Source organism: Saccopteryx leptura, chromosome X, assembly GCF_036850995.1.
Source record: "Saccopteryx leptura isolate mSacLep1 chromosome X, mSacLep1_pri_phased_curated, whole genome shotgun sequence".
NCBI classification, from domain to species: Eukaryota; Metazoa; Chordata; class Mammalia; order Chiroptera; family Emballonuridae; genus Saccopteryx; species Saccopteryx leptura.
Genome location: NC_089516.1, coordinates 106,762,578 through 106,788,507, shown reverse-complemented (window position 1 = coordinate 106,788,507; position 25,930 = coordinate 106,762,578). Strand labels below are relative to the sequence as shown.

Below are 25,930 nucleotides of genomic sequence, written 5' to 3'. Positions count from 1 at the left end.
GTTGCCAATCCTCCGATAAAGATTATTCTAAATCATTTTTATCCCCTACCCCAATATGTAGCACCATACCTTGCATGTAATGAGCAATGGGGAAAATTATTTTTGTAGAATCATTGATTCTCAAGTGTTAACCAAGAAAAGAATGCTTCAATCTAATGAGCATTTTAAAAAAACAAAATTAAACAACAGTGATAAAAAAACACAGAAACATCACTATAAGACTGAATGGCAGTTCCATCAGGAAACCATAACGGCGGAAATATCCCTTAAATAACATTCAATCTCATTCACTTTGTTCTAATTCTGTCCCCACTCAGTGGCCTTCAGATCTGTAATTTGGTTTTCTGAGTGGACACACCCACCCAGGAGTACCCAAGTAGACGACCAGTGATGGTTGTCAGGTCAGGACCTCTCTCTTGTTCTAAATGTAGAAACCTGCTTTACTTTATTAAGAAAGACCATGTGCACTTACTTAGCCTAAGTCAACCTCCAGAGCGAACTGAGTACCTACCCTTTGGCAGGCACTGGGCTAGATACTATATACAGAAATTAACCAGACAGGACAACCTGGTTTTTACTTGAAACCATGGCTTTAAAATCCTTGCAAAACTTTTGAGTCATTAGAATATCTATTTTCTATCTTTGCTGACACGGGAAAAGAATCATTGAACATGTGTCATTTAATTTTACACAGTTTTAAAGTTTTACCTATTCTGCTATTTTCCCTTATTTTCTCAGCAGATCTAGCTGTTATTACCTCCCATGATCAAAGGCATTTTAGTGTTATTCCTAGCTCCTAAATCATACCTTTTGAAGAAAACAATTTCAATTTCAATAAGAAGGCAGAGGGAAACTAATAAGGCAGCTTGCAATTAATTTTACAAAATCCCCCAGCTAGTAAAGCACTTAAAAGACAAAATAGGGTGCAATTATTTAAAGAGCTTTATGCTAATTTTATTCCAATCCCCAACCAACACACACAGACACCCCTTAAACAATACCAAAGATGTAATGTGCTCTGCTTTGAAAGGGCAGAAAATGAGATAGCACAGCGGCATTTTAGAGAGCTTTCACCTCATCAGTGACATTATTAAGCAGGAGCTCAAAACTATGTTTGATGGTGAACTTTTCCTTTCCTAAGTTTGACACAAACATGAGTATTTAATAATAAACTGACCCCCAAAACACACACCTAAACTGAAAAACAGTTTTAACAATCAGAAACTAGAATCACAACCTCCTGGCATGGTGGCAGTCTTTGATTTTCTCATTAAAGGTGCAAATATTCTGAAACCCCTTTCTGCCTCAGTTGCCACTTCCTCATTAACTATACACTGGCATGGGGTGGGACAGCTTCTGCAGTTTGAAGACTTCTGTTTCAGTAACATGTATTCAATCACTTGATAAAGTAGATGTCTGTCATACAACCTATATTATCTAGAGCATTCTCATTGTTTCTGCAAGCACATGTCTCAACTTGTTGGTCCAGAAAATACAGGTAGTACAGGTAGACATTAATAGGAGGCAGAAAAAAAGAAACTCCACCTACCCACTGAACAAAGTTCCCACAGAAAGTAGAGCTAAATTTCGATAAATTGACTAAGTGTTCTTATTTTTAAATAAAAAATCACTATACTTAAAAAATAATTCCTAAGAGTCTCCCAATGCCGCACCAGAGAGGCTAGCCCTTCATCCTGGCTACCGAATTATCAGGAAGGAACCAACTGAAGCAACAGGTTCTTTTTCTCTGTGTCTCTTCCCTCTCTCTCATGACACATGTCGACTCACATCTGCATTCTGTTTTTAAAAGAAACCTCATTATGCTCTTCTACCAAGTATTATTTTAAATGCTAGTTAACTCTCCTAACACCCTCCCCCCCAAGTAACCTTAAAGTAAATAAACTTATTATGCAGCCTTGTTCCTGCAGAAGTTTGAATCACACCAAGAATGCATATCCTTAAAAGGAAATGTTTTCCCTCCCCTTGCATCCTGTTATTTAAGCTATTTTAAGTACTTGTCTGGAGAAAGCTGAGCCAGAATTTCAAGTGGTTTTGATTTTAGCTGCTGTTTTACACTGGCCATGTCCAGGTGGTTTGTGAGGTAATCTATCCCTTCAAACGCATCTTTTGGGGTGCTACTTAGTCTTGAAAATCTGACAGTAAGAAAGTATGGGGTTTCCTTTGACCTCCAGATTTTGTGTATGTGTATCTGTGTTACTTTAACCATCCTTGACTTTGTCTAAATCTAGTATCTTTCTTTATAAAGAGGTCCATATATGTGTGTCCTCATCTGCAACGCAGATGCAACCTCTATATGAACCCACTCTAGACAGTGCTCATTAGGATTTAAAGAAAACAAACAAACAAACAATGAAGTACAGATGCACTTCCTTTCAGAACAGTTAGGTTTAAAAGTTCCATGTAGTTTCATCGATAAATTCCACTAAGTTTTTGCACTAAAAAAGACAGAAGGAATCTAACAATAATGGTTTTACACACATACGTACACACACGATCTCGAATGCCCATGAAAGCACACAATATACTGATTTAAAATACTCAGCCAAAAGACCTGTGCAGAAGAATTTAGATTATATTCCATCCTAAAATCTAAGCAGTAAAAGTCAAGCTTTCATTGGCATTAAAACTTTAGAAAAGGCAGCTGCTAATCATCTCCAGATGCTTAGCTGAACACACGTTTTGCCTTTCCCCGCTTATTTGAGGTAGCTCATTACAGCAAATATAAGAGGCAGTTTAATGGGTCCCAGCTAAAGGCAGAATGAAGGTAGCTACCTAAGAGTTCATACTAATAGTAGATCCCTTACTGCGAAGGTCAAGTGCAGCTGAAGGCTGAACTAGGTCAGAGAGCTGAGACCAGGCAATCAAAAATGTTGTCTAGCAATCCCTTTCCAACTCAAAACTTCCAGCAGTTGGACCATCATTTTCCCACCTGCTCTCGTTCTTCCACCTTACAAATACATACACAGCTGCACACATGCTCACACGATCACACACGTGTGTGCTCTTGCTACCCCCCCCCCACATCCCCACTCTCACTCCATTTCCACACCCTCAAACGTGGTTTTCAGACTATTCTAAGACCTCCACTTCCAATATTCCATACATAATTAGCCAGGTGGCACAGTGAAGAACACTGGTCAGTTGGTTTATCTTTTTGGTTGGCTATAGTTTTTATTTTTTAAGTAATAATTAAAAACAAATATGCACCGGTATAGGTATAGTTTTATTGAATACTAAAAGTAAATCAAACTAAACCACCATGCTTTTTGTGTCATTACAATGATGTGGTTTTATATACTAGAGAATATCAAGTAATCGGAAACAACTCAACTTCCTGAGATGAGAAAATCTGCTACAGCTACAGTCACCATAACCAACATTTTTTGGCTTCGTTTGGTGGGCAACCTCAAAGGAATATACCCACATCATTCCTAGTCATTTAAGAAACCTCATTATTCTTTTATTTTAAAACTGCTGAATTCATGTTTAAAAAAAAAGCACAGTAGCAGTTGCTTCGGAGAGAGAAAAGTCAGATGTAAGTGTTTGCAGGACTTAAGGCCAATCTGAAAAGACTTACATTACATGAATTTATCTTTATTCCAAGTAATCATTCAGATGACCTCTAGCTTCCATAACAAGGTTAGAATATAAAAGACATATTCTAGTTGGTAAATATTTACTTCCTACATGTTCTGAAAGTTTTATTTATTCTTTATTATTACTATTTTTTAATGATTAATAGAAGATTTATTTAAACAAAAATACAGATAGTCATCATTGCCAGACTTAATATAAGATGTTAAATATTTGACCCAATTTTCCTTCCTGGATATGTTTTTCTTTCCTATTTCTGTCAGTTTTAACTATAATACAAGAAGAAGGGCCCAATTCCAATCACACAGCCCCTAAGAGTGAGGTCTTGAGAGTGGGACTGAAATTGGGATAGACATTTGCTGATCTTGTGTAGGTTCAACAAGTCAAAGCAGGATCTTCGATGGGCCCTTGCAGCTGGGGTTGTTGTGCTGAAGCAGGAACTCCCTTTTAAGCCTGGGGTCTATGGGCAACTGTTGGCTTGCACCTTCTGGGATTCCAGAGAATGGTATTCAGCTGAGTGAAGGGTAGGGGACAAGGGCGCAAGGTGGCCAAGTGCTATGACCTGTACTCAGGGAACCACATCTTGGGACTGTGACTGCATGACCCCCAGGCCTGTTCTCTTTATTCCATTTATTCTTCTTTAGAAAGAACTTATGCAGTATTGCAGCATTTAAATTAAAGCAGAATATGAAGTAGAAAAAAATGAGAATGAAGGCTTCTGCTGTACCAATGGGAAATACTAGAAACAAATGTTGAGAAAATGAGAATAATTAAATGAAAACATAAGGCTTAGAGCTTAACATTAAGCAGGTGCAGAAAGTGAGTGAAAAGAAAACTTAATATTTATTGCTAGTAAAGAGAGTTTCAAAGCACTACTAATTGATTGAACAAAACCTGTGATTAGTGGTAATTACAGAGATTTTCTCCACACTCTATGATTTTGCTGAATTTCTAAAGAGAAAAATCAAGGCTATTATTGTTAATAGATGGGAAAAATCATGTAATGATTTCCATATTTTGTCACAATTGAACTAAGACCAAGTAGTCCTCACTACCTCCAAAATGAGAAAAAATTGTTCTTGACAGGAAAATAAGTTATGTGTGTTTTTAAAATCAAGTTACCCTGATTGATGAAAAAAATAAATAAAGGGATTTCCATAACACCTTTGACAGTTGCCTGACGGCTCTGTAACTAAAGACAACTGAAAACTACAAAGATTTTAGAAGAAAATTAAAATGTTTCAGCTGGGTCCTTAAATACTTTTCTAAAAGACTACACAAATGCCTTTATTATGCTAAAAAAATATATAAATTTTATGTGCTAAAATGTAATGGCCAAAACCTTTAGTATTAAATTCCACCATGATGAAAATCTTCATATCAAAGGCTCTTTTGAGTTTACAGTTGATAATGACAAAGTCCCAGTACATGAAAAGACTATGTATAATTCCTTGGGATTCAATACATTAAATATTTATGGAGAACCTAATATATGTGAAACACTGAGCTAGATACAGAAGGAGGAATACAAAAGAATAAAATGTAGAACAGGAAGAAATTTCGGACTCCAGAATTCCTATGTGTAGCACATAAAGTAATAAGAGTCTGCATACCTTAGGAATAGGTGCCTGGTAGGGACTCCAATGGTCCAAGTTCCTGCCTTTGGGAAGTTGTTTAGCAACCCTAAATCCTTCAAAATGTACGATTTATTTTTTTTTCAAAATGTATGATTTAAAAATAAGACAGCACAATCTAACTGATCTCTCAGGTGCAATTTAACAATGTTTCTTCCATGGAGGTAATCGGTCAACCCTCTTTACATTATTAAGCTTTTAAGAAGCAATTAAGCTCTTTGGCTGATAAACATGTTCCAGTCCCATCAGGCAAACATCTTTGAATGATCTTTAAGTTAAAAAAATATTATTCATAAAAATATTTCCAATATGCTGCACATGAGAATAAGGCCTATATTGAATAATAAACATTTGTTTGAGGGAAGCAAGGTCTTAAAGATTAAAAAAATAGCATTAATAAATAAATCATGGTCCCTACCCCAAAATTTATTCATAGAAAAAACAAATTGGACTGTCTCTAACACTGAAAGATGAATGTAAATAAAACAGAAGATTCAAAGGAAATGTAATTTGAAAGATAATTATAAGGCTATTTCTACAGAATAATGAGATTTTTCTTGCAGCCAAGAACTGACCTGCCGTTTTTTTCATAACCAATCTAATATTAGACTGGGTAGTAATCTTAAAGTAAGTGGTACCTATGGGCTGCCTTTTTTTATATAATTTTATTTTTTTAATGGGGTGACATCAATAAATCAGGATACATATATTCAAAGATAATATGTCCAGGTTATCTTGTCGTTCAATTATGTTGCATACCCATCACCCAAAGTCAGATTGTCCTCTGTCACCTTCTATCTAGTTTTCTTTGTGCCCCTCCCCCTCCCCCTTTCCCTTTCCCTCTCCCCCCTCCCCCTGTAACCACCACACTCTTATCAATGTCTCTTAGTCTCACTTTTATTTCCCACCTACGTATGGAATAATGCAGTTCCTGTTTTTTTCTGATTTACTTATTTCACTTCGTATAATGCCTTTTTACACACACACACAAACACACACTCGTGTTAGATTCCAGACTACAGTATTTGATTTTTCTAATTAGAATTCTGATGGGATTATGAATAGTCACTCTGGCTGGGGCTCATTATTCTTCCCAAGACCATTACTAATAAATACCTTCATAGAAAAGTTGATAAAAAATATATGAGAATAGCTTAACTGGTGGTGGTGCAGTGGATAGAGTGTAGACCTGGGACACTGGGGTCCCAGGTTCAAAATCCCGAGGTTGCCACTTGAGCACAGATTCCCAAGCTTGAGTGTGGGGTCACTGTCTTGAGCCCAAGGATCACTGGTTCAGCTTGAGCACCCTTCCCTTTTCCGTCAGGGCACATGTGAGAAGCAATCAATGAACAACTAAAGAGAAGCAATTACGTGTTGATGCTTCTCATCTCTGTCCCTTCCCCTCTCTCTTCTCTCTCTCTCTCTCTCTCTCTCTCAAAAATCAATTTAAAAAATGAATGAGAATAGAGATGTACACATTCTTCCTTTTCACTAATGGCATTTTCAACATGGGTCAAAGACTAAGTTCTGACTTAAACAACAAATCATTATGATCCACCGTCATATCCTTTAATCAGGACATACCAAATAGTGATAGTTTACTTCTCTAAACACATGTTGACTTATGTGAGCACATACAACAATATTCAGTTCTACCATTTTCTCATTATCTCTACTGACTTGACCTGAGCACTGAAATTGTAATATAAAGACTATAAACTGCTTCCACAGTGGCTGAATTCTAAGACTTGTTATATATTAAAGGCATGCTATGCCTTCTCATCTTATTTTGATGATATAATTTAATGTGAAGGTAGACAGCTGGCATTATGGAAAGGCACTGAAGAAACACGAAAAAAAAACCAACCAAACAAAACCCAAACCCAAAAAACAACAAAGCCAAGCTAATTAGGGAAAGGTAAAAGAGCGCCTAATGATTTTTGAGAATATGGTAAAAGCTCCAAATCCTCTCCTCAGAAAAATGATTCATCAAATATGCTAACACCACCAAATTTGTCTAAATATTTCAGGAGCCCAGCAGCCCTAGTTAAGGACTGAGACCCTCAACCAAAAACCTTTGACCATATTAGATATTAGATATAGTTAGAAATAATACAGTTGAAGTATAGCTTTTAAAAGTTTACCCCACCGATTTTAACTATCTTACCCTAAGGTTCATAATTAATCACTCATATAATTTTTTTAGATAAATAATTTTAATTAGGGACAAATAAAGATTGCTTTCCTATAATTATACTACAAAAAATACTTACCAACTTTTGCAAAGGCCTCTTTGAGTTCATCAAGCTCATCTTTGGAAATCTGAGTGGCAGCCATCTCATCCATTTAAAGAAGATCTGAAGAGAAACAAAGTTTCATACTTTAAAAACTTTGTGTGATAAATAGCTTGACCTATGGTGGCGCAGTGGATAAAGTGTCAAATTGGATAGCCAAGGTCGCCGGTTTGAAATCCTGGGCTTGCCAGTCAAGGCACATATGGGAATTGATGCTCCTGATCTTCCCCCTGCCTGCTTCTCTCTCTCTCTCTCTCTCTCTCTCTCTCTCTCTCTCTCTCTTTCTTTCTCTCCCTCAAATGAATAAATAAAAAATAAAAAAGTTTACAGGGCCACTAATCTTTTAAAAAAATCTTTGTGTGATAAATATATTATATATTATAAGCACTCCTGTGAAATTCTCATCTTAGGAATAATTGAAACAGAAAACCAATGCCATCTGAATAGGTTCCCACATTAGTAGCTACAGCCAAAATAAAGAAAACAAACAAATGAGAGGTAATCATTTACCAAATGTTACGCAGAAAAAATATTTCTGAATCTTATTTTCAAGGAAAGAAATCTTACATTACATTCAGAGTGTAAGGAAAAGCCTGGGTGCTGGGCAATGACAGGGAAGATACATACCAGCAATTCTCAGTTACGTGTCCAAAATAAGTCAAAATTACATGACCAAAGAATCATGTAAAATGTAACAATCTGTTTATTTTCTTAATTTATATTACTGTTTATTTCAATTTTCCAGCTTGAGATATATATGGCATATAACATTGTGTAAGTTTTAGGTGTACAACTTGATGATTTGAAATATGTATATACTGTGCAATGATGACCACTGTAGGGTTAGTTAATGTTTCTTTCACCTTACAGTTACTACTTTTTCCCATCAAGCTACTTTAAGATCATTCATTGTATGTTCAACACTCCATTGAGGCTGCCAAGTAAGAAAGCCAGTTTATCTTACTGGAGGATAAGAGGTCATGAGAAGGAGAACCAAAGTTCTCTAGTCAACAGCAGTGCCAACCTCTACTCAAGACACCTCAAGCCTCCCAGCCCAGTTAACCTCCCAGGTCAACCAAACCTTCTGAATGACACTAGACTAAATCAGCAGAGGGGATGCTCAGACAAACCATGGAATTGTGAGAAATAATCATCATTGCTTTAAGCCATTAAGTTTCAGAGTGCTTTGTGATACAACAAAGGCTAAATGAAAAAGAAATTGCTACCTGTAGTTGGGGTGCTATGAAACAAAAACCCTAAAACATGTGTCATTGACTTGGGGACTAGCCGGCAGATGGAGGCAAGAAAGCTGTAGAGAGAAACAGATAATGAAGACCGAAAGGTCACAGGACAGTTGTATCGGAGGCTGGAGTAAGACCCAAATGTAATGGTAAAAAGATAGGGAAAAGTGCTAGCTGCAGCAATTTGGAAGCTGGAAATATATCTAATTAACTTGAGGGTTTAGTTAAGGATATTTCCAGGCAGAATCTTGGAAGTATCAATGTCATTTTTCAGCTATGTTATATGATAAGGCCGATAAAGAAATAAATGAAGAAGGAACTGTTTGGTTTTGTTTTTGAAGTTGGAAATAAATCATTGATTGTGAAAAGACTGATTTTTAAATAGCACACTAACACATGTTCCAGTCACTCTCATTAAAAGAGGAATCAATTAAATTACATTTGGTTTTAATATAGAAATGTGTGTGTGCTAATAAACATGTTTATGCACGTAACATTATTTGAGTTTACACCCTTTCAGGTTTGGCTCTATTTTATCTATTTCATCTATAGAGCAATGATTGGCAAACTATGGCCTGTGGGCCACATCTGGGTAAAGTATGTTTTTTACAGATAAACATAAACATTTGCAGTCAATTTTGATGATAAGGCACATTAACTCTGAACCTCAATTAAATGAAGTGTTATTCCCACAACTGCCATTCTTCTCATCAGTAAACCTAAATTACTAAAAAAATGTACTTATTATCATTATTATTTTTTTTACAGAGACAGAGAGAGGGATAGATAGACAAGAACAGAGAGAGATGAGAAGCATCTATCATCAGTTTTTCGTTGCGACACCTTAGTTGTTCATTGACTGCTTTCTCATATGTGCCTTGACCGCGGGCCTTCAGCAGACCAAGTAACCCCTTCCTCGAGCCAGCGACCTTGGGTCCAAGCTGGTGAGCTTTGCTCAAACCAGATGAGCCCATGCTCAAACTGGCAACCTCGGGGTCTCAAACCTGTGTCCTCTGCATCCCAGTCCGACGCTCTATCCACTGCGCCACCACCGGGTCAGGCTGTATTCATTATTATTCTATTTCAAATTTCATCAGTAAAATTTTGTGGAAATAAGGTTATATCCTTGATATCAATAATTTAATAATCTCAATTTTGCCTCTTGGCCCACAATATTTATGGTCTTGACCTTTAAAGAAATGCTGCTACACAGTAAGGAGGTCTGTATCACAATGGTTAATCCCCAAATATAATACAAATCTATTAATAATTTTTAGACAATGAAATAAAAATATTTGTGTGTTGCTTTTTTTAACTTTTTTTTCTTTTAATCTTTTTAAGAACTTTACTTTTTGAACAGTTTTAGGCTCCCAGCAAAATTGCACAGAAAGTAGAGTTCAGTTCCAACATAACCGTTGCCTTCACACACAAGCCTCTCCCATTATCAACATCCTACACCAGAGTGGTACATTTGTTACAACCTACATTAACACATCATAATCACTCAAAGCCAATAGCTTACATTAGTTTCACTGTTGTTGTATTTTATGAGTTTTGACAAACACTGCATAATGATATATATCCACCAATAAAGTATCAAAGAAAATAGTTTCACTGCTCTAAATGTGTTGCCTTTTCAAACTAATATTCTGTGTTAAATTTCACAAACTATACAGTACAAAATACAAATCTGAGATCTTATACTTAACCCTTTTAGACATTTTTATTGAAAATTTAAAAACTACTCACAATGCACCTTTTTTTTTTTGGTGAGAGAGAAAGAGAGGGAGAGAGAAACAGAGAGAGACAGATAGAGGCGGACAGAAAGGGAGAGAGATGAGAAGTATGAACTCATAGTTGTGGCACTTTAGTTGTTCATTGATTGCTTTCTCATATGTGCCTTTACTGGGGGATTCCAGCCGAGCCAGTGATTCCTTGCTCAAGCCAGTGACCTTGGGCTCAAGCCAGCCACCTTGGGATTCAAGCCAGCGACTATGGGCTCACGTCTATGTTCCCACACTCAAGCCAGAGACTGCGCGCTCAAGCTGGTGAGCCCCTGCTCAATGTGGGCGAGCCCACACTCAAGCTGGTGACCTTGGGGTTTTGAACGTGGATCCTTAGTGTCGCAGGCCAATGTTCTATCCACTGTGCCACCGCCTGGTCAGGCATAACTCATCTTTTTGACATTAAGTCAAATACTCAGTAGAGAGTTCTTAAGAGAGAGCTAGGCGGCATCTGTCTTTTTCACAGCCATAGTTGTCAGGCACGTAGTTAGGCACTCATTAAAATAGTACTTAATAAATATATCCATTCAACAACTATGTACTAAATTCACATTCATTCCCTGAACCCTCACAACACCCTTATATGAAAAAATATATGTACCATCTTTTTACTTATTAGATTAGTTAGGCTGGGAGAATCCACAGAACTAGAAATCAAACCCAGGTTTTTCAAATCCCTAAAAAGTTTTTATTTTTTATTTTATATTTTTAGAAAAAAGAGAGGGTCAGACAGACAGGAAGGGAGAGAGATGAGAAGCACCAACTCATAGTTGCAGCACTTTTAGTTTTTCATTGATTGCTTCTCAGATGTGCTTTGATGGGGGGCTACAGCAGAGCCAATGACTCCCTTGCTCAAGCCAGCTACCTTGGGCTCAAGGAAGTGACCATGTGCTCATGTCTATGATCCCACACTTAAAACTGGCAACCCTGTGCTCAAGCTGGTGAGCCTTTACTCAAGCGGTATGAGCCAGTGATCAAAACGGTGACCTCAGGTTTTGAACCTGGGTTCTCAGCATCCCAGGCTGACGCTCTGTTCTATCCATTGTTTCACTGCCTGGTCAGGCAAATTTCCTGGGATATTATAAAGTGACCATATTATACCATTAGCTCAGTTTCCACCATAATGTGATATACATTTATAATGACTAATTTAAAAAAAATTAAATAAAAATAAACTTCACAAGAACATAAAACAGAACTTAGCTGTTCGCAAACTTTTCTTGCCTGTGATGTTAAGAGATCACAGATGATTGACAATTTTTCAGTAGATAAGTTGGGTAAAAACACTTTTGAGAGTAGTCTCAGGATCTATAAGGTAAAGAAAGAACTTTAGTTAGATATGAACTCGGGAATTTGAAAGATTGAGCATAAAAAACAATTTTTCGTAAGTGAAGCTGCAATCCAATGACAGTGCTTTTTAAAAGTCTAGCCTGACCTGTGGTGGCATAGTGGATAGAGTGTCAACCTGAAATGCTGACATCACTGGTTCAAAACCCTGGGCTTGCTTGGTTAAGACACATATGAGAGCTCTGCTTCCCTGGCCCCTGCCTTTCTCTCTCTCTCTCAAATCAATAAATTAAAATCTTAAAAAAGTCTATATTTTAGTAATATGATGTTCAATACTTCTGGTTACAAAAATACTATATAGGATTTATTCAAAATTTCTTCACACAGAATTTAAGTAATCATGCTTTTAATACAGAATTATCCATCTCCATGAATTATACCATATAGGATAATGGCACAGAAAGTCTGAAAGTGAGACTGCCTCAGAAAATTCAAAACACGAGGCCTCTCCTTTAGAGATAAAGGTCCTTTCCAGTTTGGGCAGTTTGTGAGTCAGAAATAATCTAAAGTATGTGAGTTAAAAAAAAAAGACATTTAATTTTATTCTCATACGACCATATCACTTCCTTACAAAAGAAAAGTAGACAAAGATGGTTCTGGACAGAACCCTGCCTGCCCCACCCTTCATTCCTGCTGACCAGTGGGTTTTGACTAAATCCTTCCACTTCTCCCCTTTGCGGGCAGCAGGGTTGAATAGGGCGGAAATCTATTTCTCTCTTCATCGTAACTTTCCCCAACACAATACACTTTTATCCTCACACAATTTTATCAATATTTTAGGCATTTGTTAGATGCCTAGTTCCTAACTCTCAAGGTATTTACAATCTGAAAAAAGCAAACATGTAGATAATTATAATTCAACCCAAAGTGAATTAGTGGCCACAATAAAAGATATAGAAGGGAAGAGGCTCTGGAAATGGTAAGGATTATTAATTCCTTTGAACACAGGTTAGGAAAGCAGTACTTTTTTTCTCCCTTACACAATGAGGATATACTTACATTTCATAGAAATGACTTGAAGGTACCCATATACTTAAAAGTATATTAATATAACTCAGCATTAAAAAACCCAAAATATATTTTCAAGCTTTCTAACTTCTTATTCCTGTCTAACTATCTTAATGAAAGCCTAAAGCGACTTCTTTCATACCTGTAAAAGATTTTTCATCTACAAGCGACAATACGAGGCACACCTGAATAAGAATAAAAAGAACTGAAAAATGTATATATCTGCCAAACAACATTTCTGGGCACATTTGGTCCAGAGTAAAAGAATAGTTTAATATAAAGTCTTTCACTTAAATGTGCTCAATTTCACTTATTTATAACTATTTGAAAGCAAATAAATAAATGTTACTCTGAAGTAAGCTAAAACTAAAAAATATAAAGTCAAAGTTAAAGGCTCACAATATATGCTTTAGTTGATACAAATCAGTCTTTAAATCAGCTATTTATTTCAGACCCCCGCATCCCCCACATAAATTAAAAGATAAAAAAGGCTTTGTCCTTAAGACTCCTCTTAGTATTTGATTGTGTGTTTTATGAAACTGAGTAACTAAATGCTATCTTTTTTTATTGTGTTGAAAAGTCTTCTCTTTTTAAAATTATTTACTTATTTTTAATTGAATTTTATTAGGGTGACACTGGTTAACATAATTATACAGGTTTCAGGTCCAATTTCACAACATACTGTACATGGTATTGTGTGTTCACCCCTCAAGTCAAGTCTTAGTCCATCACCATTTATCCCCCCCATCCCCTCCTCCATTCCCCACCTCGCAATCGCCACATAGTTGTTCATGTCCATAAGTGGTTTTTCTTGTCCTTTCTGCTCTATCTCTCCAACTCCCTCACCCAACACTCCCCTACCCCGACAGCTGTCAGCCTGCTCTCTATATATATGAGTCCGTTTCTATTTTGTCTGTTAGTTCATTTTGTTCATTAAATTCCATATATGAGTGAAATCTTTTTTTTTTCCTTTTTTTTTTTTTTTTTGTATCTTTCCGAAGCTGGAAACGAGGAGGCAGTCAGACAGACTCCCACATGCGCCCAACTGGGATCCACCCGGCACGCCCACCAGGGGGCGATGTTCTGCCCATCCGGGGCGTCGCTCTGTTGCCACCAGAGCCACTCTAGCACCTGAGGCAGAGGCCATGGAGCCATCCCCAGCGCCCGGGCCATCTTTGCTCCAATGGAGCCTCGGCTGCGGGAGGGGAAGAGAGAGGCAGAGGAAGGAGAGGGGGAGGGGTGGAGGAGCAGGTGGGCGCTTCTCCTGTGTGCCCTGGCCGGGAATCGAACCCAGGACTTTCGCACGCCAGGCTGACGCTCTACCACTGAGCTAACCGGCCAGGGCCAAGTGAAATCTTATGGTGCTTTTCTTCTTTGTCTGGCTTATTTCACTTACAGCAATGCTCTCCAGGTCCATCCATGTTGTCACGAAAGGTAAGTTTTCCTTCTTTTTGTGACTGCATAGAATTTGAATTCTCTCATCTGCAGAGCACTTTGATTGTGTAATTATACCACATTTTTTTTTAATCCACCTACCTACTGATGGGCACTTGGGTTGTTCTTCAGAGAAAACATCACATTTAAATAATTTAAGAAAGACTGCCAGGTAGGTAGCATTAACAGATTTTTAAAAATTATGTTCTTCCAAATTAAAGTTAAGGAAGCTGTACTGCTCTTCATGGAGCATTGTACTTTGGGGCCTTCTCCTGTCAAAGCAACTAAAACATCCCAGACTAGGGCTTAGAAGCTAGACAGAGGATTTGACATGATTATTGCCCTTCATTCAGTCTTGAGCCCCTATAGCAAGCTGTTGTTCTTTACCTAAGAATGTAGTTGTTTTAATGAAAAGACTGTTGGTTGTGGAATCAGAAGACGTCAATTAGTGCCTGGGCATTGCTATTTCCTATCAGTTTGTCCATGAGCAAATTTATTTAATTTCTCTGATCCTCAGTTTCCTCATTTGAAAATAACAATAAATAATACCTGTTTCACCAAGGTCCTTGTGAAGATTAAACATGACACGTGAAAGTACATTGTAAATATAAAGTATTTTACAGCAACTTCAAATCTTAAATGAAAGAAAATGTGGGCCCTGGCTGGTTGGCTCAGTGGAAGAGCATTGGCCTGGCGTGTGGAAGTCTCGGATTTGATTCCCGGTTAGAGCACACAGGAGAAGCGACCATCTGCTTCTCCATCTCTCTCTCTTTTTTCTCTCTTTCTCTCTCTTCCCCACCTGCAGCCATGCCTCAAATGGTTTGAGCAAGTTGGACCCAGGCACTCAGGATGGCTTCATGGCCTTGCCTCAGGTGCTTAAATAGCTCCATTGCTGAGTAATGGAGCAGTGGCCCCAGATGGGCAGTACATCCCCCGGTAGCTTACCAAGTGGATCCTGGTCAGGGCACATGTGGGAGTCTATCTCTCTGCCTCCCTGCCTCTCACTTAATAAAAAAGAAAGAAAATGTGGAATAAATGAATGTCTAATTGTGAGAGGCTATATTAATACAGGGTGGGGCAAAAGTAGGTTTACAGTTATAAGTACGTGACATACAGAGTTTATTTTTGTATATTTATTTATTATTGTATTATTTGCCAGTGAAGAGCTGTAAAACTACTTTTGCCCAACACTGTATAAAGCATTCATTCTACTAAAAAACCTTTTAAATGGGATATATGAAAAGTTATCTCATTTGTCCTATAATTACTGCTTAGAGCATAATAGATGTCCTTCATATATAAAAACTATAAGCTTTTAGCCAAAGTAATTTTAAAAGGATAAGCCTAAAGAAAGGCTGATACCTACTTTTTACCCATGACTCAATTTGGCTCCTTCACCAGGTGTTTCTAAACACTACTTGAAGAGTAGACAGGGGATACTAAGAAAAATATACAAATTTTACTTTAAATATTTCGGGACCACTTTTAAAAATAGCTAACAGCTTGTCAATATTGTTACACTCTTTGTAATTTGCACTTTTTCCCCATAAACAATGAAAAATAAAAAGTGAAGAAATAAATATTACTTGCTGAATAAAAAAGTTCAACCTCAAATTCATAGTATGTGATTTACAGGCAAACAGGAAAGTCTGAGTTTCCCCCTCTGTCTTCCCACAAAAGTGAACCTTATTTACGTGGAGGGAGAGACAGAGCTAATATTTTTTTAAAAATTGATTTTCCTCCATTTAAATTTACCAAATAAAATACTAATCAATATAGGAAAGGCTCCCAGGTCTCCATATTTTTTTTGAATTCTCTCATCTGCAGAGCACGTTGATCTGTCTTCAGCTCTGAAGCCTGCATCTTCTATAAAGGGAAAAGAGCAGGGAAAAAAGCAAAACTCTCTCTCTCTCTAAACATCTGAGGTACAGGAAAAGAGATTTTCAAATAAGGGAATAAAACAAAAGCAAACAAGACCTTGTTTGTTTTTTCCTAAAAGGATACGGTGTACAGCAGGGTCTGAATTCAGGGCGTCACCCATAGAGGAATCTTATGCCTATGAAGTCATCGCTAATTACGGAGTTTGACTAACAATACGGCAATTATGAAACCACTCCACTGACTAGACTTAACCCTGAACACAAATCTTTGTTGAGAAAGGTGTACCTGCAAATGACTACCTGAAACTACTACTCAAATTCTGAAAGGTATTTGACGGGAATGAGAAGGGGTGCCTGTTTTCATCCCCTAAAGTGCTTCACTATAGGAATGCAGCTGACTGAGTAATCTATTTACTAATCTGTGTCATTTGGTACCACGTGAGCCAGGAGGCAGAGCACACACATTGGGACACTCATCCGTGGATAATTAAGAGCTGATAATGAAATATTTTTTTTCTTGACATTGAAAGGCAACTAAAAGAAAATGGGAGGGGATATATGCACCACAGACTATCCCAGCCACTAGTATGCCAGATAAATAGAATTGGGGAAGCAAGACTGATTACTTAAATCAGAGATTTGGCGACACATACTTAAGCCAGTGCCATGAAGAAGCAACAAAGAGCGGGCAAAATATGGAGAATACATTATTTGACTTTAAATGAAAAGAAAAACCATAACTGTCACTTTTATGTGTGAATAATACAACAGTGGTCAACAAAAAGGTGTCTATTTATCCCCTTTCCTCCATACAAAACAGGCAGGGCTTTGGAACACCCACACTTCACATACCTACCTGTACCAACAGAAACTGCCACCCTGTCTCCTCCCTAGTTAGGCAAGTCAGCAGCACTAGTCTCTAGGTCAGCTGGGTGTGCAACCCTGAGCTACAGCTCACCTACTCTTACTATGATCACCCAAGCTCCAGTTCTGTGTTTCCGAATGACTTTAGAATATTTTGGGCCTGGCCAGTGGCTCAGTGCATAGAGAGTCAGCTGGGTATATGGACGTCCCTGGTTTGATTTCTTGTCAGGGCACACAGGAGAGGTGACCATCAGCTTCTCTTCCCCCTCCCTTTCCCCCTTCTCTTCCCATAGACAGTGGCTTGATTGGTTCGAGTGTGGCCCTGTATGCTAAGGATAGCTTAGTTGTTCTGAGCATGTCAGCCTCAGGTACTAAAAATAGCTTGATACTTGAGCATCAGCCCCAGACAGGGTTGTTGGGTGGATTCTGGTTGGGGCACATGAGGGTGTCTGACTCACAATCTTCCCTCCTCTCAGAAACAAAAATAATTCAACTTGAATGTCTACCATATTCACCCACTTAGCTATTTGTAGTCAAGCCTTAACTGAAGGTTTGGTATGTACTAGGTAGTGTTGGGTGCTACAAGTACAAAGAATTAAGACCCAAAGTTTCCTTTTCTCGAAGAGCTTACTACTATCTAGTGGGGGAAACAGATGGAAAAAGAAAGATATATTAGTGTTATCATGCTATTATAGTCATATTATTTACTAATGGGTGTCAGGAAAGGTTTTCCAGAGAAGGTAACTTTTGAACTTTATCTTAGAACATAAGTAGAAATATCTCAGACAGATGTCAGGAGTAAAGGCTTTCTAGGCACAGTGACATAAAGAGATAATGATATTTTGGAGCTGGAGAAAGAGTGGTTGGAGCATTGTGCCTAGAGTTTTTGATAGATACAACTGGAGCAGCAGGTCAGGATTCAAATTAGAAGAACTATAGTCAAAATTTGGACTTGCTCGTCTGGCAAAAGGAGAAGGAAGTTCAGTGAGGATTACAGTCAAGAAAGTCTAAGTGTCTACAATTGAACTTATTGCTACATTATTTCTCTCCTTTTCAACTCTCTCTCCTGCTAAATCAGATCTCCTTTTCAACTTCCCCACTTTCTTCAGTCTACAGGTTTACAAATTTGGGGCCAAAATTTGGCCACAAGAAGCAGAGGGAGGAGTGAAGTAAATCACTAAGCATTCTGGATTCTTCCATCACACCCTTTTTTCAGCTCATGTGTGGCCTAATCCAAAACCTTATTAGCTAATTTGTCTAGTCCTGTCTCCCTCCAATGTAATTTTTATACTGCTAAGTTCCTGAAGAGCTGATTTATGATATATTCCACACAATAGAAAACCCCAACTTTAAAGCACAACATTCAAGGTCCTACACTTTTCTATATTGAGACTTGCCTATTTTTTCAATGTTACTTCCCATTACATGCACTGCATCCTTGAATCACACTCTTTAAAGATACCCCATTCCCAAGCAGGCCAAGTATTTCTTCACCTCCAGTCCTCCTTTGTGGAATGCTCTTCACCTACCTCTTATATACTCTTCAAGAGCATCTTCAAAGAAGTCTCTGGATGGTCCCCATCTGAGACAAAAATTCTCTATTCTCAGTACTCTCACAGAACTGTGTGTTTTTCTTCTATTACAGCCAGTGCTAGATTCTTTCAGACAGTTCTAACTTTAAATATCTTGATTTACTCTCAGTTCATATGTACAAATTTTTGAATGGGAAAAATATAGTCACCACAATAATAGTATTTAATAATGCTATACAAAGTTCTTTGATGGAAGGTACTGTATCCCATCAATCCTCACATTCCCAGCCCCTATCTCAGTGTCTCCAGAGTAGGTAATAATAATAATTAAGACAATATAATAACATATCATTGTAAGCTTATATTAGAGCAGCTAACATTTATGGAGGACTTACTATTTGCATGAACTATACTAAATGCTTTTTATACATTATCCAAGTTACTTCCCAGAAAAACTCTAAAGAATCAAGTGATGTTGTTGTTCCCATTTTCCAAAAGAGCGAACAGGCCTAGAGAATTTGAATAACTTCCACAGAGTCACATAGTTAGAGAGAGGCAGACCCAGGTTTCAAATCCAGGTCTGCTGGACATTCAAGTCAGTATTTTCAATCAATACTATATAGCTTTCTCAGCACAGACTTACTAAATGAGTTTATTTCACTAACAAGACTATAAACTTTACTAGAGTACAAATTCAGCTTACTCATCTCTGCATAGACTCCTGCCTCTATAGTCATACAAGTAGATGTGAGGACAGTCAGGCAGGGACACACCATCCTACGGGATTCAGATCACCTGCCTCCTCTACACAGATCCTCAAACGTGGCCAAAGAGAATCATCTTCCCCAATAACAGAGAACCATTCTTTATCAACAGCTCACAAATATTTGTCTAACCACTTGATCTGCAAGTCTTATTTCAAGATGGTTTCTTTTTTTTTTTTTTGTATTTTTCTGAAGCTGGAAACAGGGAGAGACAGTCAGACAGACTCCCGCATGCGCCCGACCGGGATCCACCCGTCATGCCCACCAGGGGTGACGCTCTGCCCACCAGGGGGCAATGCTCTGCCCCTCCGGGGCGTCGCTCTGTTGCAACCAGAGCCACTCTAGCACCTGGGGCAGAGGCCAAGGAGCCATCCCCAGCGCCGGGGCCATCTTTGCTCCAATGGAGCCTCGCTGTGGGAGGGAAGAGAGAGACAGAGAGGAAGGAGAGGGGGAGGGGTGGAGAAGCAGACGGGCACTTCTCCTGTGTGCCCTGGCCGGGAATCGAACCCAGGACTTCTGCACGCCAGGCCGATGCTCTACCACTGAGCCAACCGGCCAGGGCCCTCAAGATGGTTTCTTAAGAACAGAGTCTAAACTTCATCTTCCTCTCTTGTACTCCCATAAAAATACATTGCTTGATGCTGGGCACAGAAGCAAGACTCAAAAAATGATCCAACTGCCTGCCATGTTTTGAGGGAGAGAATAATTTTCAGCATGCCCAATATCCAAATTACTGAAATTGTATTATGGAAGAAACAAGAGCCCAGGGTGGTTAAGGGACTTTGCCCAGGACAGAGTTCTGCATCAAATATAAAATTAAAAGAGTGTGTGCCCTGGCCGGTTGGCTCAGTGGTAGAGCGTCGGCCTGGCATGCGGGGGACCCGGGTTCGATTCCTGGCCAGGGCACATAGGAGAAGCGCCCATTTGCTTCTCCACCCCCCACCCCCTCCTTCCTCTCTGTCTCTCTCTTCCAAGGCTCCATTGGAGCAAAGATGGCCCGGGCGCTGGGGATGGCTCCTTGGCCTCTGCCCCAGGCGCTAGAGTGGCTCTGGTCGCGGCAGAGCGAAGCCCCGGAGGGGCAGAGCATCGCCCCCTGGTGGGCAGAGCATCGCCCCTGGTAGGCGTGCCGGGTGGACCCCGGTCGGGCGCATGCAGGAGTCTGTCTGACTGTCTTTCCCCGTTTCCAGCTTCAGGGAAAAAAAAAAAAAGAGTGTGTGTGAGAGAAGGTAGTTAACTACTCTTACCATAAAAACAAAAACAAAGAGGCTACATACACACTGCTTTGTAAAAAGAAAGCTCATGCTTTTTATAGCCTATGGAAGAGAATTTCAAAGCTCCTAACAAGCATGACCACAATATTGAGAAGTGTGAACAGCTGCCAGAAAATGTAGATAGAGACCCTTCTGTAGCTAGTACCCACCTGTTTTCATGAAAGGATAAGGGATTCACTTAATCTTTGAACTGAAATCACCAAAACTATAATTGTGCAAAATATACAGAATATAGGCAACAGGTTCAATACAGAATATATATATATTCTAAAAGTTCTTTCTTCAAAACACTGGTGTTAAATGGGTATTGACAATAAGACAGGTCATACTTTTTAAAAATAAGGACACAAATGTTTCTATTCTCTATGGTGCATTTATTCTTATATATGACGTGCCTGTTTCACTATATTTAATATTGCTTAATTTCAGCCTCATAAATGCTAAGTACTGTGATTAACCACGCCCATTTTATCAGTGTTAATAACTTAGTATAAGCACATACAAACACTCAAGTAACTATGTGATTTTATTTTAAGATTTTTTTAAATCCATAAGCCATTGCTATGGTACTTATAGTTTTTTGGTGATTAGTTTGTAACCTTACAACTGATTTTTCGCAGGGAGCATGTGGTTTGAAGTTTTGTTTGCTTCCTTCTAGAAAACTTGAACAGACTTTTGGTAAAGGAGTAACTGCAATAGTTTAAGAGATTATATGTATCTTTCTCAATTTAATGATTTGTTACTCTTCAAGTCAAAACAAGTGAATCAAACTCTAAATGTCCCCATATGCGTCACAGGTTCCCAGTCCTGAAAGTTTAAGAAAGGTTCAAGTAGAAAGAAGTGGATTTTACTGTTCATTATTTTAGACCCACAGCATTATTAAAAATTGCTTATTTTAGTCAATGTAAAAAGCACACTTCCATGAAAGCAATATTCTCCCATCCAAGTACTAACCAGGCCCGACCCTGCTTAGCTTCCGAGATCAGACGAGATCGGGCGCGTTCAGGGTGGTATGGCCGTAGACCATGAAAGCAATATTCAATGTGTACAGCACACTCTACTTAGCAGGTTGTTTTTCAAGCCTAGATCTGGTAATTCTACTTGACATTTCAGCTGCAAATTGGTACAACTAAAAAGGGGACATTGCTAGATAACCTCAAATAAACTAACAGTATTTTTCCACGAGGCACTGTGTAACAGTGCCTGTATACTGTTAGGTTATACAGTATTTGTGACTAAAGAATAATCAACTGGCTGATGAAACATAAATTTGGATATGTTTAGCAACCATGCTTCTACAACTCACTTAGATTAAAATAATAGAAACACGAAAACATAACATTTCCGATTAACATAGTCTACCATTTGAGAGATGTTTGTGAAATGATTTGAAAAACCTTAGCTACTATTTCCACAATAAAATATGTTTTAAATTCCAAATAAATTGAGAAAAAACTTTGGAAGGTTCTTGAAGTCACAGAAGGCTGACTATACCCGTTATCCAACCACAAGTAGCAGCCCATCTATAAATGAAATTTTTGTCCTGTGTTCATCCATGAACTTTCAGGAAACTTAAACATTAGCTTACTATTTCTTTTAAAGATTATATTAATTGATTTTACAGAGGTAAAGGGAAAGAGAAGTAGTTGCTTCACTCTAGTTGTTTATTGGTTGCTTATCTTATGTTTCTTGACCCAGAAAACTTAAAGAGTTTCAAACCGGGGACCTCAGCGTTCCGGGCTGGCGCTCTATCCACTGCACCACCACAGGCCAGGCATTAGCTTACTATTTAATGTGAATAAGACATTGCTATCTCCTTCATGTATGCTGCTCCAACAACCCCTGAGGATGAATCAGGAACATATGAAGGGTTATTAAGAAGGGCAGGGGAGCAGAGATGGCTGTTATTTGCCAAGGCATGCATGGGAAACTGTATAGAGTTAAACCAAGCTATCTTAGCTTTCTTTCTACCTCTCTAATATCTACACTAAGCCACCTCAAAATTTAATGTTTGTATTGTTTAAAAGGAGATGCATCATAAAGTCATAGTTGCTAACCAGTAACCCCCCCCCCTTATCCCCAATTCTTATAGCGCCTTTCAGCATGTGACGACATCCACTCCTCTGTCTCCCCCACTTGTCCGTGAGCTCCAGAGCAGGGGTGGTGCCTTTGTATCTCAGTTTATAATAAGCACCTACGATATGTTTGTTGAATAAACTGTGATGAAAGCAAGTAGGGAAAGTCAACTAACTTGAACATAATGCAGGCTAAATAAATAGTTGTCCATGTGGTTTTGTAAACTGCATATTCTCTCAGAGAAAGCCATGAACAAAATAGTCAAGACATATAATAATCTCACATTCTTCACATGTAATTGGCCTGTTAGTATGCTTTTACTATTACTCTTGATCAATAATTCAAGATACTACAAAACTCTTTAAGATGTTTGTAACCTGTCCTTTGAATTTAACTGAAAGTCACACAGAAAGATTTTTTTCAGAAACAGTTTGTACTTGCAACAACTGTGGCAATCAAGGAGCACAGTTCACCTTTACAGTACACATCATGTATAAATTCTGTTCTGAGAAATTTGCAACTTAGAGATAAAACTCACATTTAGAAATAAATGTACATTGTCCCAAACTAAAGCTATACTTAAATATTGTATTATGAACATTTTTAACATATAGACACAAGAGAAAATAGTACAACAAACACCCATAAGCCTATCACCCAGAGTCTACATTTATTAGTGATTTCCCACAATTGCTTCATTTATAATCCCTTCCTGTCCTTTTTCCCTCTTTTTCTCCTCTTTTTCTATCCTGAATTATTTTAAAGCAAACCCCAGACACCTCAGGATTTCATTTTCTAGAAATTACCTCTATTTTATTCTAGAACCTATCATAAGCCAGATTCTAATCTTTTTTTTAAAGCACCGATACCTATGAGTCACTTAAATCACAAAGGGTACCCAAGTCTGTGTCATTTCCTGGAGGAATATCCAGTACTTCCATTTAAAGTAAAAGCTTCCTCTTCTTTTTTTGTACTTTATAAAAAAAGATAATATCTTAAAGCAATGGCTATTTACAAATAAGTAATTAACTTTTGCAATAATAGCAACATTCAATTCAATTTACTCAGATTGAAGACATTCTTTAAATTCTTGCCAAAGAAGAATTTTACAGTTATTTAATTATATCTTAGTTACATTCTAAAAGCTTTTTTGCATGTGATGAATTATACTATAGCAAACCCAAAGACAACAAAATAACATCACTCCTCCCTCATCTTTACAAAGCTAAAGTGTATTAACTGCTTGGATGGAAATAGTGTCCTCTTTTTTTCATTATTAATTAATTTTTATGGGGTGACATTGATAAATCTGGGTACATATGTTCAGAGACAACATCTGCAGATTATTTTCCTCCCCCCCATTTACCATCACATTCTTGTCCATGTCTCTGAGTCTCATTTTTATGTCCCATCTATGTATGTATGGGTTCATATAATTCTTAGCTTTTTCTGATTTACTTATTTCACTCTGTATAATGTTATCAAGGTCCAGCCATGTTGTTGTAAATGATCCGATGTCATCATTTCTTATGGCTGAGTAGTATTCCATAGTATATATGTACCAAACCCTTTTAATCCACTTGTCCTCTGACGGATACTTAGGCTGTTTCCAGCCACTGTGGAAAACAGTATAAAGATTCCTCAAAAAATTAAAAATTGAACTGCCTTTTGACCCAGCTATCCCACTTTTAGGAATATACCCCAAGAACACCATAGCACTGTTTGAAAAGAAGAAATGCTCCCCCATGTTTATGGCAGCATTGTTCACAATAGCAAAGTGTCCTCTTCTTTTAAGAAGGTATAATCCCTTCCATATTTCCTAAGTAAACCTTGACACTTTTCAAAAATATCTGAATAATTTATGAATAAAGTATCAGCTGCTAATGAAATTACTTAATCTTTACGCCCAAAGGGTATTTCCATTTTCCTTTCCTTAGAAATTTAACATTACAGCTAAGAGCAACCTGCGCACACACACACAACACAAGGCAAGATCCGACTAAGTAACATGTTTCAACTAAAACCAAATATTATGATGTACAACTCAGAAATCATGAGATAAAATTTCAGCTTAGACTTTGAGCTAAATTGAGAGCTTATCTATTAGACACTGAAAAGTATCTCCTGCAGTGTTCCATACCCTGCGCATATGGTTCTCAAATATAGTACCTGTTAACTGAAAACTAGATTCTTTTGTTTCATACTTCACTTTTTACTTCATACAGGTGTATTAAGTACAACTCCTTGGAGACACTACCCTTAACCCAGAATTGGGGTTTATATACCTAACTATATTGAAACAAGGGCAAGTAGAAGTTACAAGATCACCATGTGATGGAAAACCCTAGAGATTTTGTGAGCACCAAAAATCACTTATCACTATATTATAAAATAACACCACAAAAATTTCATCACCAATCGTTTTCATTTATTTTGTAAAGTATAAGTAAACGCTAGGACAACTCTTTGTCACAGGTCATTTTGTAACAGTAAAATACCAATCTAACCAGGACATGTTGTCATGAAAGCTACCTCACCTTATTTCACAGAATATAGAAAATCTATTTAATAGGAATCAAAGGCATTTAAACTCCCATTCTAACCCCACAAAATATAGAGTAATGGTTTCTGTCATTTAAACTTTTGATCATCTAACTTGGTAAGTATGGCTATATAATTAGGATTTCAAAATCAATTTTTAAAAAGTACAAAGTTCCTAAAATAGTCCCCCAAATAAAGAAAAGTCAGACTATTTAAGGAACAGGTTAGATTCTAAACTTCAAAAATTTGTCTTAAATTTGATTCTACCTGAATAAAGAAGATTTAGAAAGTGTCTCCAAATGTTTAACTACCAAAACACATAAGAATTTAAAACTTCTTGAAGTAAATTTCTGCTTAAATATTCAGTAATTTAAAAGTTAGAGCCTAACAAAATTATGTTAAAATAGTTACCCTTCTGCGAAGACGAGAGCAAACCTGTTCTTCTCTTGGAGCACTAATAAGAGGAACCTCCCACGCTCAGAACACCAATCTGGAAACCCAACATTCTTCTTACAATTGCAACTTTAGAAAGCAAGTCATAACACTTCCTGCTAGAAAAAAAGAACACCCTGACAAAAGAATGATATAATACTTATGAATCCCCTTCCTGTCAACCTCACAGGATTTTTGCCAAATATTACTGAA

General features: G+C 37.8%; 1 protein-coding gene across 5 annotated transcripts in view; it reads right to left on the bottom strand.

Annotated features, from left to right (window-relative positions):
* Positions 1-25,930, bottom strand: part of PLS3 (plastin 3) — a 98,499-nt gene that overhangs the window by 37,513 nt on the left and 35,056 nt on the right. The window contains exons 1-3 of one of the 5 annotated variants that reach the window (XM_066356670.1): positions 25,697-25,735; positions 11,773-11,876; positions 7,523-7,606 (exon numbers count right to left, since the gene is read on the bottom strand). In XM_066356670.1, coding sequence (XP_066212767.1) covers positions 7,523-7,595 — 73 coding nt within the window. In that variant the 5' untranslated portion in view covers positions 7,596-7,606; positions 11,773-11,876; positions 25,697-25,735. Of the gene's footprint in view, positions 1-7,522; positions 7,607-11,772; positions 11,877-25,696; positions 25,736-25,930 lie in introns of those variants that run through there. The other 4 variants (XM_066356671.1, XM_066356667.1, XM_066356668.1 and 1 more) reach the window with 4 other exon arrangements.